Genomic DNA, 19,900 nt, shown 5'->3' on the forward strand with positions numbered 1-19,900 from the left:
CCCAAAAGCTGACTTGGGGTATCACCCGCACTCCCCCTCTGCAGCACGGTCACCTTTCCCACGGTTCTGGTGCTCCCGTCCAAATGGCGATGGCTCACACTGTCCCCTCTACCTTGAGCAGCCCTCGTCCCACTCTCCACCAGCTCATCCCTCTTCATCCTCCTCATCACCCACCCGCACCAAGCGTACATGGGTTCCTTGCGCCTTGCCCAGCTGCTACATCTTCTGCTTATACGCGTCGTGGTGCTGAGCTCACCAGATTAAACTACAGTTGACCCTTGAATAACACGGGTTTGAACACGGGTCCACTTATGTACGGATCTTTTTCGATAAATATGGAATCGGCTTCCAAATCCACAGGTTCCGCATCCGTGGATTCAACCAACCACGGATCGTGCACTATCTTCACAATCCTTGGTTGACTTCGCAGGTGCGGAACCGTGGATATGGAGGGCGGACTACAGGGCTTGAGCATCTCATAGTCTGAGGCAGGTCCTGGAACCAATGCCCCTCGGATACCGAGGAACGACTATAATTGGTTTCCTCCCGCTAGAGTCTCAATTCCTGGAGGGAGCAGTGTATCCCTGGCTCAGTACACTTTACTGAGTTGTAAATTTCTCCCCTGTGGAGGCCCCCAGTCATTGCTTATGCAAGATTCAAGGTAAATACTTCTAACTGACCGAGGGAAAGTTCTGTATATACGTATTATTTTCTTCTTTTGTTAAACCAGGACATTTTAACTACCATGAAACTTTGTTAAGATACAGATCTCCAGGTTCAAACATGATTTAAAACTTGTAAACTAAATTTATGAGGGCTTCAAGCCACACAGCTTTCTGAAGTTTTTACCCCCAAGTTCACTGCTATAATATGTCACTGTGGCTCAGCCCTGTGAACTGGCCCCTGCAAGACAGAGAACTAGAGGGGGCTGCAGAGATTCTCCCTACGATGGGCAGAATCTAAGTCACAAAAGGCTGCGTGGTTCCTTTTCTCATCCCTAATCCTACTGTCGGTCACTTAAAACAGAGAGCACGCCCCATTTACTCCACTGACTCAGGCCAGGCTTTCAAGCAAAGGTTCTAGTGAAACTCTGTGTCCTCAAACAGGCCACATATTGTATGATTCCCTTTATAAGAAATGTCCAGAATAGGCAAATCCATAGAGACAGAAAGCAGATGAACAGCTGTCACGGGCTGGGGGGAGGGAGAATGGGGCAGGACAGCTTTAAAAGGAAAGGGATTTCTTTCTGGGGTGATGAAAACGTTCTGAAATTAGACAGTAGTGATGGTTGCACAGCATTGAGAATGCACTAGAGCCACTGAAATGTACACTTTAAAATGGTTAAAACAGTGCATTTTATGTTATATGAATTTTATCACGATTAGCACAAGAATGGCTGTGTCTTACCTTCCTCCCAAAGGTGCACTAAAAACTGTTCAAGCTGTCTCAGAACCACAACACTGAGGACTGGAGAGGATTATCACCTTTAAAAGGTGGGGGACACTATCCCAACATCAACGTGACGGGAGGGAGGCAGAGCTGCGTCCCCCGCGACGGCAGGTCATCCCAGCCCCACCTGTCAGAGGGGACCTGTGTGGTTCGGGTTCATCGTAGATGACAGAATCCAACACAAAAACCTCTTTGGAGCTGCTCAGTGCAAAGGCTCAGAGAACACTCGGGCACACTCAGGCAAGATAAGCTAAACGGACAGCTCACAGACAGACCTCTGCGAGACACAGGCACAGCCACGAGACACCGAAAGCGACTTGAGGTTTTAGTAGCGTTGTCACCCACAGAATGAGGGTCAATTTTCAGTCAAGAAGAATCATTTTGATTACTGAATTTGAAGATCTGATACCTTTGAAATGAAGCATTCCACAAACTCTGCTGAAATAAGAAATACTTTTGATTTTTTTTAAAATAAATGGTTGGTTTCGAAAAAACTATATGGTCCTGGGGGGACAAAGTTAAAGATATGTGGCAAGCTTAATACAACCAAATCCGATTTGGGAATTATTTTGAGGAGTTATTTAGCGTAGCTCTCCACGTTTTGTTTGTGATATAAATACACACATATACACTTAGATATGTATGTATAGTTACATTTATTTCCTGTGGAAAGGAGGGTTTAAGTCACTCTGTATTTCTTTTTTCCATGAGTCTAAGGCTGAATTATGAGGATGCAAAGACTCTTAGAATGTTGAGCTAACCCATTAAAGGGCCAGACTTCAAAGAAAGAAAATGATTGATTGAAACAGACACACACACACACACACACACACACACACACACACACACACACACACACAGAGTTTTCTTAAAGTTATGGAAGATTAAGTAGGCGCCACTGATTGTTCTGAACTGGCAGGAAAACTGGGGCAACTAGCATAGGTCTGGACAACCACGGAAAGCCCACAGTAAGGACCACACCGTGACCAGCCACCAGAGATTCAGGATGACAGACTTACCGAGAGCGTCCACTGGCATGGGGGGGCGTGCGGTGAGAAAGTGCAGGATACACAATTGACACAAAAAGGAAAATAATAAAGTCAAACTGGTATTCGAGCAGCAGTCTTACCTTTCTTTCATGTGTTAAAACAGTCCGTGGCTTGCCACCGAATTCGACATTGGGGCGATTAAACTCACATCCACCAAGAGCTGCAAATCCAAGTTCCCTTCCTTGACTTGCTAATAGTCTTTCCTTCCCATCTAAACAGACATCTTCCTAGTTAGTAATCAGCACCCCTAGAGAATGCAGCAAGGTTTTCTCTTAAAAAGAGAGATGAAGACTATATTCCTGTAAGAAGCCAATTAAGATGCTTTAACAAGAAGAGCTTTCAAGTGTAATTTATTGTAACTTGAAAAGTAACTAGGGAAACCAGGATCGAAAGTTCAAGCTGGGGTGAAAATGAAAATTAAAAAAATTTTTTTTAAATTAAAGAACTTAAAATTTTCGTATAATAGCAAATAATATGCTAATATGGGACTCTGGGAGTCTGTTTATTAGGTTTGTAATACTAGCTTTGCAGCCTCTGGTGAAAACAACTATCTCAACGTCGGGCTCAAGGGTTAACATATTAAAATGTTCCAGTTCCCTCCCTCAACGTCTCTGATAAACTTTTAGTAGTTACAGATGGAAACAGAAGGCTTTACCATAATTAATTTTTTAATTAAAATTAATAATAATATGGGAGTTAACTAAATGAGAAATAAGGCTTACTGGCTATACAGTAAGGTGGCAGAAGTGGGCAAACAGCATAAAACGTTTCCCACTTCTGATCCTCTCTTACTTGCCCCAGTTGGGTGACAACCAGCTCTAGGACCTCAAGGGTCACGAGCTGACGTCAAGCAGCAGGGCTCGATGAGGGTTCAAGAGATGCCACTCAGAACCTGGGGCTTCTGGGTCAGCTCCACACCCCCTCCCCACCCTCCTGGCTGCCTTTGTCTTGTCCCCCTGACCAGTCAACAAGGCGGCTCTGCCCCATGCACTGACCCTGGGCGCTGGCCTGGAACTTCTCGGAGGGCGGGGACCATTCCTCCAGCCCCCAACTCCCTGCCTAGTTTTTACGCCCGGTAGGTGTTCAATAGCCTGCCTTCCACAAAAATAGGTACATTCACCCACAGCTGGAGCACATGTCAAGTTGTTTTAAAATGATTTTAAGGTAAAGTCTAATCAAACCCAAAAAACCATTAAGAGTTTTTTGACAGTGATATTTAAATACCTTTAGAGTACAAATTACCCTTCTATAGCATAATAAAAGAAGAGTCAAACAAAGAATGTGGCAAAAGGTGATACAGCTGCAGAGTGAAAGTTAAGGTAAATTAGTCGCACACAAAAATCACACCCCATATGTGCCTGCCTAGGTCAAAGGGAAGTGCCAGACCCACGCTTAAATGCATAAAGGCATTTAAACTTTGAAAAGGAGAGTCAGAAGATTTTTTTAGATCAAAGATCACAGTTTTGGAAAAAGGAGTGGCAGAAAGCTGTTTGATGACCTTCTGAAAACATATTTAAGAGGAAGTGATTATTGCACTGTATAAACCAGATTCAGTTCTATCAGGACAACAAAAAAAAAATGTATCCAAAGCATTGGATAAATCTCAGAAGGAACTACCAGCACTTTAAAAGTCAAGAGTCTAGGAAGCTACCACTTGAGCACTTGAGGGAGATGAAACCGACAGAGAGGCATTTAGGCAAAAAGGGAAACCGCAGCTAACCAGACCCCAAAATAACCGGGAGTCTCTAATAACCAGATTTCTTCCAGGCCTTAGCTTGTAGTGTTTCCGTTCTCTGGCCATACTGCTTCTAGGAGAGCACTTCATAACATTCACTCAGAATGATAACTCTGGTACCTCCTAGAAAGCTCCATTCACCCCAGAAATATACAAAATGTGAGTTTTAAAAGGCACTTACATATTTTAGAAAAAAATTTTTTTATAAAGGAAAGAAACAAAAACTGTTTTCTGGTTGTTCACTGGAGTATCTAGAAAATCATCCAGAACATTCTAAGCTACTGATCTGCTGACTTGGCGTAAGAACACCATCACTGCTACCTTGTCTGGAAAGGATATGGTGCCCAAGACCATCAGATATACGACTGGGGCTGGAAAGATGGATGCTTCAGAAACCCCTGATCACAGCCTCTACTGTCTCAGCCTTCAGGCCCAAGTGGCCCCAAGAAACCTCACAACTAAAAGCCAATTATGCCCGAGTCCCAGGACCAGAAGCATCCCCTCATGTCATACAGTCCGGCACCTCCATTGTGTCCTAAATCTTTCTATCCAGCGCCTTAATGGGAAACTCATTATCCTCTCTAGGCAGCCTAAGCAGACCTGGGCAAGTCTAATTACCAGCAACTTCCTTTTGTGTTGCACTGCAATCAACCTATCAGGCATCCCCTGTAGGTCCAAATTCTGCTAAATTGGACAATGCCAGTGACTTTGAGTGACAGATGAAGACTGTTTCAGCCTCCATGTAGAATTCAGATAAAAGGATCATCACTGCAGCCAAGAACTTAAGGCCTCTGAAAAGAAAACTCTGGAAGAGAGAAAGGAAAACCTCTACTTTTTCTTACCTCATCCCTTTCACCAAATTCCCAAACCTTTTCCAAACCACAGATCTTCCTTGGACCCTCTCTCCAAACTCATTAATCTCTCCTATCTCAAAGCTGACGTGTTGTCAACTCGGTAGAGTTCAGCTCCAAATTTTTACCATCCTGTTCTTTTATGGAACCTCAGATTCAATGCAATATGGTGGCAGTTTTATTTACATTTACCTTTAGACTCACTAAAATGTTACTGGCCACAAACCCTATTCCACTTGTCGAATGCTAGCTCTCAGGCACCTGAGTTAGACAGAACATAAACTGCAGAAGCACCAAGACCAGGAAAACACATCCAAAAGAAACAAATGGGGCCAATACTAACAGAAAAACTGATCGTGGGCGAATATCCTGCTGTCTTTATCTTGAAACGGTCTCCTGGTTATTATAAGAACTGGGGGGACATTTTTCAGAAATGCCAAAGCTTGAAAACTTGGTCCTGTCCTCGCCCCTCTTCTACCAAAGAATCCCATCTCTCCAGATGTTTCTTTTAATTCCAAATGAGAACTGCTTGCTTAGGAAAGAGGAAATTTGGTTTTGGGGATTTCTACCTTAAAAAGTTGTTGTCTCAAACAAACGCTAAATACTACCCACCCACAGAGCATCCTGATGGGGGGCAGAAAACCCATTTTATCAGCTGTGATGCAGCAAATTCCAAATCGTGGTATCGAGAAGAATTAGTCTAGAGGGAATGTCACCTGCTCAAGTTCGAGAGAGAGTCCCTACATCTTGTTAGGTCTTAGTAAAATGTTACAAATGCTTTCAAAGTGGATGGAGCTAGATTTTTCTCTTAAAACTCCCAGTTCAAGCCGGAAGAGCAAAGCTGGGTCATGGATCTGATAATTAACTGGTTTGCAAATGACAATCAGCTGGGGGGAAGGAGGGGCATCTTGCACCAGCAGTCTCATTTTCCTTATCCAGCTCCCACCCTCATGAACACCATGAAAAATCTCCCTACACAGCAATGATTCCCGGCTCCCACTGCAGCCTTTTCTAACATTCTCACGAGACTTAATAAAGGGTTTTGGAGATTATAGGCTGTGAAGGATAGAGGAGAAAATGACGTAGTTTCTGCAATAATTACTATACAACATTTGCAAAGAGGCTTTTATGCATTATCCCAAGCCCTCCAAGAAATTTATAGGTCTCATCACAACACACAATAAGCATGGAAACTGTCAAATTTTGGAGACCGGGTGGGGGGAGGGAATGAGTCAAGTACAACTTTGCAAGGGTCTCAAATTAATAGATATTCTGCACTTGGGGACTTCAGTTCAGATAGATTCTATTAGCTCCTATCTGTTCACAGGACCATTACATGTAAGGCAGTCTGATTGAAGACTTTCCACTTCAAAGAAAAATCAAGCACGTGCTCATTTTCCCCAAGTAACACATTAACAGCAGAATTTGCAGAATTACCTTTTTTTGCTTTCTTCTGCAGTTTCAGTGTATCTGAGGACTTCTTTTTTATCTCTTGGCGAGCTTTTTTATATTCTAAGAGAAAGCAGAATATTGAATAATTTTACCACTTAGCTCAACAGAAAACACTTTAGCAACAGCCACTACTTTCATCACCAAAAGCATAAACTATGACATGCAATAAACAGCTCTACTGGAATACGAAATGATAAAAATCCCATGAGGACATTTTACAGCAAAGGGGCTATATGAACACGAAAACCAACAAAATGCACTGGGGTCTTTCCCTACGGTATTCGTTCATACCAGCTTTGAGGAGACATGGTACCCGGGAACATTTTAATAAAAATTTTAAAATTCACAATTTCTCAGCTTAAGTATCAGGAAATATTTTCAGTACTATCTACTTTCCCAAGGCCCAAATCCACAGTGCTTCATTCCAAAACGAACCCACGTGGCAAGACGCTGGCCAAATGTTACAATTCAGAAAAGAGCGCCTCAGACTACAGCAGGAGAAACCAGACCACATGGAAAAGAACTGGGAAAGGCCCAGCTGCCTTACTTTCACATTAGTACCGAGGCCAGACACTGTGGACACGGAGGAGGGGCAGCCCACGTGACTCACATCCCCACCGGCCACTTCCTCTTCCCCCACCAGCCTACACCCACCCTGGACTTTTCCATCTCTGTTGTTGGCATCTCCGTCACCCAGGCATGAACATCTGAAATGACGGTCACCTCTGATACTTCTCTCCTTTGCTACCCTTATCAGCTAATCACCAACTCGACCAGTTCCCACAAAGCCATCCCCGACCTTTCCCTCCCACCAGCCCTGAGCCTATCAGAGCAGGGCTCTCTCTTACATGCTCTTGGTAGCACCTATTAGTCAACCCTTTCCGGTTTCATCCCCTCAGATCTGCCCACACGCTTTCCCTCCACCACACTTACTGCAGGTTGTATGATCCGTGGAGTAAGGTCTCCTGCCCCTTCCATACCACCAGCACCCCACCCTTCGGCTCCAGGAAGACTGACAGGGGTGGCGTCTGCCTGGACCATTCTGTCCCCAGACCTAGCACAGGAGGTACTGAGACCCACTGATTGCAGGTTAGCCTACATCATCAAAAGTTTGGTTTTCACAATGTGCTGAAATGCCCTAAGTGCGTCTCTGGCATTTAAGCCTGCTGTTACAAATCACTTTTAATTCAGCTGATCACAAATAATGTCACGGAGCGCAATCAGGCTACCCACTGAGCGATGCTTCATGCCCAAAACCCAGCACTGAGTCCTGCAATGGGATCACTTTTGACCCCTCATCCTCCAACACTGAGATGTCCGCAGGAGCAGTGGGGAAAGAGCAGGTCCTCAGGGTGACATCAGTGAACCCAGCAGAGGCACAGGCAGCAGCCGGCAACATGCCACCTGAGACTAATGTGCATCAGCCGCCTTGCCCAGTACCTTTTGCGTGGTCTTTATCCAGCTGGTTGGCCACTTTCTTCCATTCTTCCATCTGCTCTTGAAGTGGGTTTATCAGACAATCGATTAAAGCACTTGTACCAAAAGAGAAAGAAAAGGAGACATTAAACAGACACATTCTGTTGTCAAGGTTTACACTCAGTTGTCAAAACGTACCTGAATCACAATTACCTGAAGCAAAACAAGGCAGCATACTAATAAGCCCAAGTTCACATCCAAATCCCCCAATTTCACAGCAACCGCGTCCTCAGGAGGCTTTTCAGTGACTCTTAAGAAGCTGTACACGTGACTGGTGGGCGTGACCTCTTCTCATGGCCCCTTTTTCCATTCCCACACTCGTATTAACAAGCAACGCTGCAGATCAGTGGGGTCACACCTCTGGCTGCACAAGGGAACCAGCTGGAGAGCTTTTTTTTTTTTTTTTTTTTTTTTTAGATGAAAGTTACTTTATTTTTATTTTATTGTATTTTATTTTTTTTTGGCTGTGTTGGGTCTTCGTTTCCGTGTGAGGGCTTTCTCTAGTTGCGGCGAGCGGGGGCCACTCTTCATCGCGGTGCGCGGGCCTTTCACTATCGCGGCCTCTCTTGTTGTGGGGCACAGGCTCCAGACGTGCAGGCTCAGTAGTTGTGGCTCACGGGCCTAGTTGCTCCGCGGCATGTGGGATCTTCCCAGACCAGGGCTCGAACCCGTGTCCCCTGCATTGGCAGGCAGATTCTCAACCACTGCGCCACCAGGGAAGCCCTGGAGAGCTTTTAAAAGTTGAGGACACCTGGGCCTTACCCCATACCTGATAGAAACCTGGAGGGTGGGGGGCCAGCATTAGCTTTTTAAAAAAAGGCCCACATGATTCTGACGTGCATTCAGGATAATAAGTCATGAATGTAGACTGCGGACAGCCTAGGGAGGATCAGAGGGGTGAGGGGTCTCCAGGTACATCCCTTCTTATTTTGTGCACTCTCCCAAACAGACTGCAGTTAAATGAGTGGAAAGGTAGCCCTCAACAGAGAGGAATCATGAGTCAGGGGAGCCGGTGTTTTTTGTGCAAAGGAAGTAGAATCGACCCGATCCTACATTACAGAGATGTTGTTGAGAACTTAGAGAATGCCCATAAACTGTTTGAATGGCATTGGTGAGAACTGCAACAAAGGTATTCTCAGACTGCTTTTTGATCCTGGGCCTCCTGAAAATCTCCAAGCTTTTGGTACCACCCCCGCTTCTCTTACCAGGGTCTAGTGGCACCACCCCCCTCGCACGCGCATCCTCTGGCCTCACTTCCTCCAGCTCTCTGTCCAAATCTTCCTTCTGAACAGAGACACTCCCTAACCAGCCTGTGTCCAAGAGCCGCCACCCACCTCATCCCGTGTGTTCCTCCTCCTGTCACTCATCACCGCCTGACATTCTATCAGGTTTACATAAGTGTCTGGAGCGTAAGCTTCATGAGTGCAGGATGTGTTTCCTACTCAGGGCTATGCCCTGTACACCTAAGACAATGCCGGCACATAGTAGGTGCTCAATACACCGTGGCTGTTGAATTGGCATCTCTTCATCACTAAAATGGAATGAGGTGTCACAGGACTGGCCCCAGAATAAACAAGATGACGTGTGTGGGAGGAGGCGCAGGGGGTGCCGTCTCGGGGAGCACTCCCCAGGGGCGAGGAGGGAAGGAGGAAGCCAGATTTTATCACACGCTCCAGCAGGTGCTTTCCACTGTGTGGACACTGCGTGCATCTGCACAAGAACCCTTTAGAGATTCCTACGCCCATCTGACAGGGGCTGAGAGCCCAGCCCAAGATTACGGCATGTCAGCGGCCAGCCCGGGGTTCAAACCTAGGCCCGGTTGACTCCCAGACTAGGTGCTTCCCACTATATTCTGCAGCCTCCTGAGGTGGTCCTGCAAGAGGGTCAGAGGGATTCCACCGTGACAGCCTCTCACGCAACTTGCAATTCACAAAGCAGAGCGGTGCAGAAGTGCTGAATTATGCTGACCTCTTTGGGATAACGTCCCACTCTCACTGGAACACTGGTGACTGTAGACCCCCGTGCCAGCCACTGCCATTTCTACCCATTCTGGACGCTTGTGAAAGAGGCTGGCAGTGTGGAAGGTTCTATGAGCCACCCTTGCCCTCCTCGGCGGGCCTGGAGGACATACACAGGTCCCGGGTAACAGGACAGCAGTGCACGCCTCACCCTCCAGTACGGCAGCTCCTCTTCCTACGAGGTCCCTGCAGGGGTGGGGGACCCAGAGGTCTCAGCAGGGCGCTCGGTTCCTCACAGTGACGGAGCGTGAGGAGAGACACACAGAGAAGATCCCAGAGAGGGGGTGCAGGCTCCATGAGGCAGGGACCCAGGCTGTCTGGTCCTTCACTGGAGCCCCAGGGCCCAGACCGCTGCCTGGCAGATGCCCAGCCAAATACTTGTTCAGTGAGTGAGCAGAGGGGCGGGTTGTGATGAGAGATGGGCTGCGGGGATTTAATGTTACGGGGAAACCAGTGCTGCTTGAGGCAAGTTAGGCTACGTATCACCGCTTCCTCAACCTGAAATCAGCAAGGGCGTCTGAGATCTGGGGAAACACGGTCCTCACCTGGAAAACTGCCTCAGCTTGGCTTCTATGCTCCGATGCCTCATGCACATCCTGGTTAAGGCCGAGCCGATCTCCCTGGTACCACCTGGAAAAGCAACAGAAGCAAACATGAGGGACAGAAGACAAGGAGGAATCACTGAGATCCTTAAAGAGAGAACGAAAGAATTAAAAAACTAGCCAGATTTCACCACGTTATAAAACCCAAGCCACGGTCTTTCAGACTTCTCCCCAGGCTTGTGTACACAGATGTAAACATATACATATGGCTACATATCTTGAAATCATCATCAAAACAAAAGCTACTTTTACTATATACGATACCCTCTAATATTTTCTATTCTGTTTTTTTTTTTTTTTTTTTTGGTTTTTTGATGCTGATTGTGACCCAGAAGTTGATTTTACAACCCACTCATGAGTCTGAAAAGTACTTCGCAAGGAAGATGATTAAAATAGTATCTGACATAGTATCTGATATTTAGGGGAAAGCTGTAGTTTTGTTTTATTATTTTTTCCACTTCTGGCAAAATAATCCTCTTAGCATTATTCAGAACCACCAATGAAGCCACTCCATAAAGCCACACATTCTAGAATACAAGAAATGTAGAGAAGAGCAGGGCTAAAGCAAGATGAAAGAGCAGGGTATGTTTTTTGATGGGTTTGGGTAACACCAGAGAGAGAAGTCCTCAAACGCAGCAACTGTCGAGGGAGTTGAAATACAGCTTAGTGTTCCTGAAATTCTTGTCATACTTTTCCCTTCGGGCACACCCTTTTCTAAGATTATTTTTGAAGTTCCCTTCCTTCCTCCCCTTAGAAACAATGCTTAAATCAGCATTTACTTGGGCGTGGAGGAGGGGGAAGCAGACTGTATCTACAGATGGTAACTCTGCACTGAGTACTGGAAAGCACAATTATAAATGTTATGAAAACACTGGGGCTCATGAAATCAGAGGGAAAAGTGTCCCCAAAACCATTATTTTGTTTTTAATTTTTTTTTTTTTTACAGACAAGGCCTTCAAGGGAAAGCGCAGTAATTTATGGCAGGTTTAACCAAATCAAGTTAATAGGAAAAACATTCCCTCCGCTATTAGCACTTGTGACATTATTATGGGCTGTATTTTCCGCTCTGCCTTCTCTCCTAGAAATGCCAGTGTGAGGCTTCACTTCCACCCGTTTTCCATTTTATTCTGAAAAACTATCAGGTTCCCAGAACCAAAAAATAAAGTAATAATGGTGATACCTATTTAATATTTCTATATTTTATTTTAGTCTGAAAAGAAGCCTTCTGGAGCAATTCTTCCATTCCTCTAAAACAGGGTTTCGCAATCTGAACCCTACTGACACATAGGGCCAGGATGATTCTTTGTTAGGGGGCCGTCCTTTGCGTTGTAGGATGGTTTGCAGCCTCCTGGCCTCAACCTACCAAAAGCCAGTAGCAGCCCCCCGGCCTGTGATATCCAAAAATGTTTCCAGACAGTACCAAGGGCTCCCTGGGGAGCAAACTCTCCCCCAGTTGAGAAACACTTCCGTAAAAGAAACTGAGTAAGAATTAAAGGTCATCTGAGGCTGACTTTCTAAACGGCCAGAAGTGTAAACTGTTGCCCTAGAGCAACTGGCACCTGCCAGGAGTTCGTGACCACCGGAGCCTCACCATCTACACTGCAGCTTGCACCTCTCCACCCGGGAAAACCAGTAGAGGGCGCTGTTTTCACATGAGCCACTTGCCTTCTGGGCTCACTTCAGGTTCTTAAGCCTTTACTGCTTATAAGCAAGGACGAGGAACACTTAATCCGCAGGGAAATATCTCTTATTTTTCCTGGGCCTTCATTTAATTAAAAGTTAATAACCTGGCCACACAAGGAAACTGGCACACTCATTCACAGCTGGCAAGAGTGTAAACTAGCACTTTTCTGGAGGAAAATTTGGCAGCATGTATCAAGGAATGCCTTAAAAACAAGCCCCCTCTTTGACCCAGCAATTCTACTCCTAGAAATTTTACCAGAGGAAACAATTAAGGGTGAGAGCAAATCTTTACCTATGAGGACAGTCACTGAAATGTTGCTTACGGCAGTAAAAACTGGAAATAACATCCCATTCTAGGGAGCAGGTTGAATAAACCCTAGGACACAGCCACACAACGGACGAGCACGCAGTCACCCAAAGTGCTGGAGAGCGATGGTTCAGGTCCCAGGAAGTGAGTCATTTGCAGAGACCTGAGGATGTGCTGGGCCCTGGGATGAGTGCTTTGCACACGTGAGCTCATTTAATCCTCCCAACAAGCCCAGGTATGCTGGTGTTACTATCATCCCAGACAGGAAAAACACCTTCTGTAATTTGGCCAACGTCACCCTGCTAGTTAAGTGGGATTCTATCCCAGGCCAAATCTCCGGAGTCCATGCATTTAACCACTCAGCACATGGCACTTACTACAGACAAAGGGAGATGGGAAAGGGCAGAGCCAAGAGCCCAAAACACTCCGCTAAGCTAACTGAACTACACACTCTTATGGATGTTGAGGCTTTACGGTCCAGCTCTCAAATTTTTGTTCCTGAGCCTAGAACTGTTGAATTGGCACCACGGGAACTAAGCTCCAATCTTCGCTAAGCTGTTACACAGAGCTAAGTGAGCGAGAGCTGCTTCGTTGATTACCCGTGAGTTTGAGTTTCCTCAAAATAAAATTCTGCAGCTGGAAAAGATCACCTCAGAGCTCAGCTCCCTGACCCCATCTCTCTGCTCCCGATTTCTGTTAGCTTCCCAGGTATTTTCATACACTGCCACTGGTCATGTATCATCCCCAGGAAAGCCCAAGGCTTCCCAGAAACAGCTGAACTGTGGGATGAGAACAAGCAGTTTCTACACATGCTGTGTGCAGCCCACCACTGTGCTCTGCAGCGCGGGGCTTCCTGTGAGAGAAGGAAATGAAGAACCAGAGCACACTCCCAAATAGCAGTGTCTCTGTCCAAGTGGCACGAGGGCAGGAAGACAGGCAGCTGACATCCTCCGTGGACCCCAGGACCCAACCATTAGAATTACTGCTGATCTCAGCCACGCAGGGCCCTCTAAAAATAGCTCTATCTATGGATGTGCTTAACAGGGTCTTCTGCTCTTCCTGACCCTTGCTAAGAACTAAAAAAAAAAAAAAAAAAAAAAAAAAATCAGCAGGTTTGAAAAAGCTTCAGAGGAAGCTGGCTTTAGTTACAAAGCCAGAGCAGACATCTGGAAGAGCTCTGAGCTGACAGAGAGAATATTTATGGAATCAAATGACTGCGATGTACTCAGCAGCTTGCGAGTAAGGACAAGATCTTACTTGTTTCTGTTTTCCCTGCACCCAGCACTGGTGCAGACCGAAGAAACCAACATGGACCACTTGGAGAGCATTTTTTTTTTTGCTATACCTGGAGGCGGAGCAAGGGACTGGGTTTGTCTTTCGTTTAACACATAAATATTTGTGTATCATCTTTGGCACACAATAGAAGACTCAAAATAAATACAAGATCCTTATTATCTTACAAAAGGTCTATACTGATTCAAGGTCAGCCTGGAGAAACAACGGTGTATTAGTTTTTTTTTAACTGCAGTATAGTTGATTTACAATGTTGTGTTAGTTTCTGGTGTACAGCAAAGTGATTCATATCTATATATTCTTTTTCAGATTCTTCTCCATTATAGGTTATTACAAGATATTGAATGTAGTTCCCTGTGCTATACAGTAGGACCTTGTTGTTTATCTAATTTTCTATTGTTGCTGTAATAAATTACCACAAATTTAAATTTATTTAAATTTTAAATATATTAAATTTAAATTTATAAATATTTTAATTTAAAGCAGCACACATTTATTATCTTACAGTTCTGGAAATTGGAAGTCCAAAATCAATTTCTCCAGGCTAAAATCAAGGTGTCAGGAGGGCTTTGTTCCTCTGGAGGCCCAGAGAATCTGTTTCCTTGCCTCTTCCAGCTTCTACCGGCCGCCTGCATTCCCTGGCTCCTGGCACCTTCCTCCACCTTCAAAGTCAGTGGCGTCACAACTTCAGTCTTCTCTAACCTCTGCTTCCGTCCTCACATCTTCTCTGACTCTGATCCTCCTTCCTCCTTCTTATAAGAACTCTTGTGCTGTACTGGACCCACCTTAATAATCCAAGATAATCTCCCCCATCTCAAGATCCTTAGCTGAATCATATCTGCAAAGCCCCTTTTGTCATGTACAGTAACATATTCACAGGTTCTGGGGTTGAGGACCTGGGTATTTGGGGGGGCATTATTCTGCCTACCAAAGATGAATAGGAGTCGTTAATTTGGGGAGAGTGCACGGGGCACTATGGTCCACTCTCCAGAGTCCATCTATTCCTCCCCAGAGGATTAATCAGGGCCAACGATCTAATGCCATCCCCTTTGGCAGTGGCTGGTTCAGGGATGAGACAAAGATGGAGAGGTTGATGGGGAGGCCTTTGGGGGAAATGTCCCTATGTCCCTGATCTTTTTTTTTTTTAATAAATTTATTTATTTATTTATTTTTGGCTGTGTTGGGTCTTCGTTGCTGCATGCAGGATTCAGTAGTTGTGGCACACGGGCTCAGTAGTTGCGGCACGTGGGCTCTAGAGCGCGGGCTCAGTAGTTGTGGCGCACAGGCTTAGTTGCTCTGCAGCATGTGGGATCTTCCCGGACCAGGGCTCAAACCCGTGTGCCCTGCATTGGCAGGCGGATTCTTAACCACTGCACCACGAGGGAAGTCCCGAAAATGTCCCTGATCTTAAGATCAACACACCGAAGAGACCCCACAGGTCATGAACTGGAAGCAGGCTGCCCAGCTGCCGTGGTCAGCCCGCTTTCTGGCCGTGGCGACACCTGCCTTAGGAAGAGGCCCGTCCTGTGGACAGAACACAGAAGGAGCCCGAGTCTCCAGTGACCTCGCTGAGCTGCCAAATTAACGCAGTGGGAGCCTGCTCTCCTGGACCTGGGGCTCCTGTTTTGCAAAGTCACACATCTCCTTATTTTTAAAGCAACTTTGAGTTGGTTCTCTCTTTTGCCAGTTTAAAGAAGAGGGAAGGGAGCAACAGCCTCGTGCTTCCTCACAGCACCGGGAACCACCCCGTGGCTAAAAGAAATATTAAGTCCATCATTCGCTGCTGAGAGAGGCACAGATACTTCATGGCAAAAATCTTCATTCTTTTCAGTGTGATACATGTTAAGAACTTTCTCCCATAACAAGCAAAGGTTTTTATGATAAATTAGTGAAAAATAAGCCGACGATCAAAACTGGGTGATCTGCAAAGGAGATAATCAGTGGAAAGAAAGAAGTAAAAAGCCTAGAGGTTAGACTATCAAAGTATGAACACGGGGGCAGAATACGATGAGTTTTGCACAAGAAGACACAAATTCCACAAACATTTTATTCAGTATTGTATTAGTTTCCTAGGGCTGCTGTAACAAAGTACCCCAAACTGGTTGGTTTAAAACAACCAAAATTTATTGCCTCACCATTCTGGAAGTTAGAAGTCCAAAACCAAGGTGTCGGCAGGGCCCTGCTCCCTCTGAAACCTACAGGGGAAGAATTCTTCCCCGCCTCTTCCTAGCTCTGGTGGTTGCTGGCGATCCACAGCTGGTAGATACATCACTCCAGTCCCTGCATCTGTCTTCACATGGCAATTTCCCTGTGTGTCTGTCTTCACGTGAGACATATGTGAAGGCATTCTCCTCTCTGCCTGTATCTGTGTCCAAATTTCTTTCTTCTTATAAAGACACCAGCTGTATTGGATTAGGGCCTACCCCAATGATCTCATGTTAACTTGATTACACCTGCAAAGACTTTATGTCCAACTGAGGTCACATTCACAGGTACCGGGAGTTAGAATGCAACTTGTCTTTTGCGGGGGAATACAACACACCCCATAGTAAGTATCTACCATACAACAGAGATTAAAGTGATTCCAGAGATGACAAAGACCTAGCCCTGGAGGGGCTCACAGACTGGCTGGGGGATTGCTATGAAATGGTGCAGGGAATGTGATTGTTGCAGCAACCCTATGAGGCAGGTACTATTGTCCTCATCTTATAAATGGAAAAAACTGAGGCTCTGGATGGTTAACTAATTGTCTGAGGGCCACAGAACTGGTAAGCGGTAGAGCTAAGATCCAAGCCCTGCTTTTACGGATACCGAAAGGCTCTCTCCCACCACAACAAGCTGGAGGCATTCCCCACCGAGGACAAAGAGGCACATTAAAGTCCCAAACAGAATACAAACCTTTTAATGCCTACTGGGGGAGGACACAGGGAGTGGGGGGATAAGGAGAGGAGAGCCACTGACCCAATGTTCCTTCCCCCGCATAGCCTGACATGGTTACACCCTCCAGACTGCCACCTGCCACAGTGGCTTTGCAGACAGAGGCGGGCCGGTGGCATCCATCAAGTGGCATTGCCCATCCCTCCATGCCGCCTCACTGGCAGGTGGCGTCCATCTCCCCACACAGCGGAGGACTAATGGACAGGCCATCTTGCGGTTTACAGTGTGCAGGTGGTGAACGAGGCTTGAAAAGCTGTTCTTTCAGGCTCGGCTTCTGCTGCAGGAGGGGTCAGGGCTGGAGGAAGCGAGGTGTAAGAAGTGCCTGGGTGGAAGCGCACGGCTACGATAAGGTGCTGTGCATCTTGGCCACCCCTCTGAGCGCTGATGTTGTTGGGAGGCTAATTAAGAATCAGACGGCACCCCTGGACGGGAAAGTGCTCTCTGAAACCTCTGCAGGGGAGAGGGTCACAGGGACAGGCCCACCCAGGGCAGGTCCTGACCTCAGCACTGCTGACATTGTGGACCAGATCCGTCTTTGCTGAGGGAGCTGTCCTGGGCACTGGGGATGTTTTGGTTAGCCCTCCCCCGCGCAAGTCAAGTCGACCAGAAATGTCTCCAGACATTGTCAATTGTCCCCTGGGTGCAAAATCGCCCCCGTTGAGAAGCACTGGCCTAGGGGAACATGTGTCCACCCACGAGGAGGAGTCGCTGATTCCGGTGCCGGACCTCGGGGAGCCTCAACTGACACACTCCACTGTCACGGCAGCTGCTATGGGAGCTATTAGCTGGCTGCCCACCCCCAGCTTCACAAGCTCAGACAGGCAGCTCCTGTCCCCATAATGAAGAAAAGATTCCACTGGCCACTAGAGACACACTGATTTCAGAATACGAAATTGACATTCCCTACAAAGTCAATAGGCACAAACTCCCTCACCCACAGACTTAGGGACACAGGAATTCAACCAGAGGCAGAATGTGTTCAAGTTCAGAATATGAGAATACCCAAAGGATTACGAAAGAGCCCGAAGCCCACGGCAGGCAGAATCTAAGCACAGAAGTCCCACCATCTGTATGGTTAGGAGAACTCCTCTGTGAGGCCAACAAGAGGCAGGGGAGTAAGACACTGACCTCAAACCACTCAACGGCTTGTGACTTCTCCCCGGACACCAGCCAGCGATGCACTGTCAGCCCCAAAGCGTCTCTGAAAATCTGTGACTCTGGACACAAAACAGGCACCAAGCACACCTAACCTGGCAGGCACTCTCTTCCTGTGGATGTGTGAAACTGCTTGCTGCACCCAGTTGTTTATAAGTTTAAAAGATCTAAGAGAGGTGGCCATGTTCCCAGGCACATAACCACCAAACATACCGAACATCAACTACACCTGTAGGTTGCCCCGTGACATATTTTTATCAGAAATCTTTTTCCGAAACGTATGTTTATCCACACCCAATCTTACCTGTTGAGGTGTAAGTGGGCCCCCTCGCCTGCCCACTGACCCCCCAAAAGAGTCCTGGGGGCACCTTAGCAGCTGTATCCCACCCTCCCTCTCCTCCGTGCCACACACCTGGGTGACAGGCAGACCCTAAGCAGCCTGCAAGCCGCAGAGCGTCCGAAGCAGCCGCGTTCCCACTGTGGCTGATTTGGAGTCTTAGCACAAACTCCTTGGCATCTCCCGAATTAGCGTGAGGGTCAGGAGGAAAAGCAGTAGAGCCAAAGGGTTAAGAGCTTGGCTCTGAAATCAGACAATGTGGATTCAAAGCCCAGCTCTCCCATTCGCCAACTGCGTGACCTTGGGAAGGGTCTAACTTGCTTAGATTCAAATGCTGATGACTGTACTCCAAAAAAACGGTTATGCCAATTGGTGTTTCATGTCATCTTTGTTGCATATAAATACCACATCCCAAATGCATCATCTGTAATTTCCAGTTGGGGCTTCTTGTGAAACAATCTGAGGTATCCTAGATTCTTTTTTTTTTTTTTTTATGATTTTTGTCCCGGATCTTTTACAACTGCCTCATCCATATTTAATTTGATGGCAATATATATATTTTTTGAAAAGCAACTTGCTTTTGTCTTTCTAAACATTCCACTTATTCTGCAGAAACAACCAATCTTGATTTTCACACTCCTATCCCAAAGATTTATGTACCTTATAATTAAATAATGTAATGACATACAATTGGCATATACAGGTTTGGGAACACACACAACTGACCCTTGGTTAAGCTGACAGCTCAGGTAGAAGAAGTGTGTGGACACAGAGAGAAGCCTACTTAGCTTCGAGCTTGTTGCAGGCAGGGGTTGGTATATTTTATAGAGAAAATAAAGAGGCCTGGTTACATCGATGGGCCAATTAAGTAGGGCTTTGATGTAGCAATAATCAGCCAAGTCCTACAAAAAGGCGAAGGCCAGAGTAATTAACTCAGGCCCGGCTGGGGTGGCCGTCCACGACGATGCGCTAGCCAGCGTGTGACAGCCCTCACTTCTCCTGCATCTAACATCGCCCTTCCCTGAGGAGCTAGCTAATGGGTACACAGAAGGCAAGGTAAGAGTACAAAGGAACAAAGCCAGAATTGTTCCGCTGGGGCTCAGGGTGGGCCGCCCCCAAACGTGCCATACTGGCATATTGATTAGTTTGAATTAAAGTTACTTAAGAAATGGCCAATGCAAGAGGGACACTCTGACCCTCCTTTCTGTCTCCCTGAAAGCAGGGAAGACATCTCTCACGTGAAAGGTGCCCTCCCTGCATCTGAAAGTAGAAGGACACCCTTTTGGCCAGAGAGGGGGAATGTGGGCCAAGAAACCTGGTTACTTCTTTCATTTACTACGCCAAAACCAAACTCTGTTTAGATTCTTCCCTAACTGGGCACACAAAACCTACATTTCATTGTCCTGTCAATTTCTTACAAATTTATCGGGTTTTTTTGTCTAAAAAGTCTCAGAGTTGCCTGCTTTGGCCCTTTTGTTGGTCCCATTTCTATGAGACCTCCATGCACACGAATTTAAATGTGTGTCTTTTTCTCCTGCTAATCTGTCTTGTGTCAA

General features: G+C 46.3%; 1 protein-coding gene across 14 annotated transcripts in view; it reads right to left on the reverse strand.

Annotated features, from left to right (window-relative positions):
• The window catches only part of MTSS1 (MTSS I-BAR domain containing 1), a 164,237-nt gene that overhangs the window by 23,962 nt on the left and 120,375 nt on the right, over positions 1 to 19,900 (reverse strand). For 8 of the 14 annotated variants that reach the window (XM_068526266.1, XM_068526265.1, XM_068526271.1 and 5 more), the window contains 4 exons: positions 10,576 to 10,660; positions 7,977 to 8,068; positions 6,522 to 6,596; positions 2,469 to 2,480 (listed from right to left, as the gene is read on the reverse strand). In XM_068526266.1, the coding sequence (XP_068382367.1) occupies positions 2,469 to 2,480; positions 6,522 to 6,596; positions 7,977 to 8,068; positions 10,576 to 10,660 (264 nt within the window). The remainder of the gene's footprint in view (positions 1 to 2,468; positions 2,481 to 6,521; positions 6,597 to 7,976; positions 8,069 to 10,575; positions 10,661 to 19,900) is intronic. The other 6 variants (XM_068526273.1, XM_068526272.1, XM_068526277.1 and 3 more) reach the window with 1 other exon arrangement.

Source organism: Eschrichtius robustus, chromosome 17 (assembly GCF_028021215.1).
Source record: "Eschrichtius robustus isolate mEscRob2 chromosome 17, mEscRob2.pri, whole genome shotgun sequence".
Taxonomy (NCBI): domain Eukaryota; kingdom Metazoa; phylum Chordata; class Mammalia; order Artiodactyla; family Eschrichtiidae; genus Eschrichtius; species Eschrichtius robustus.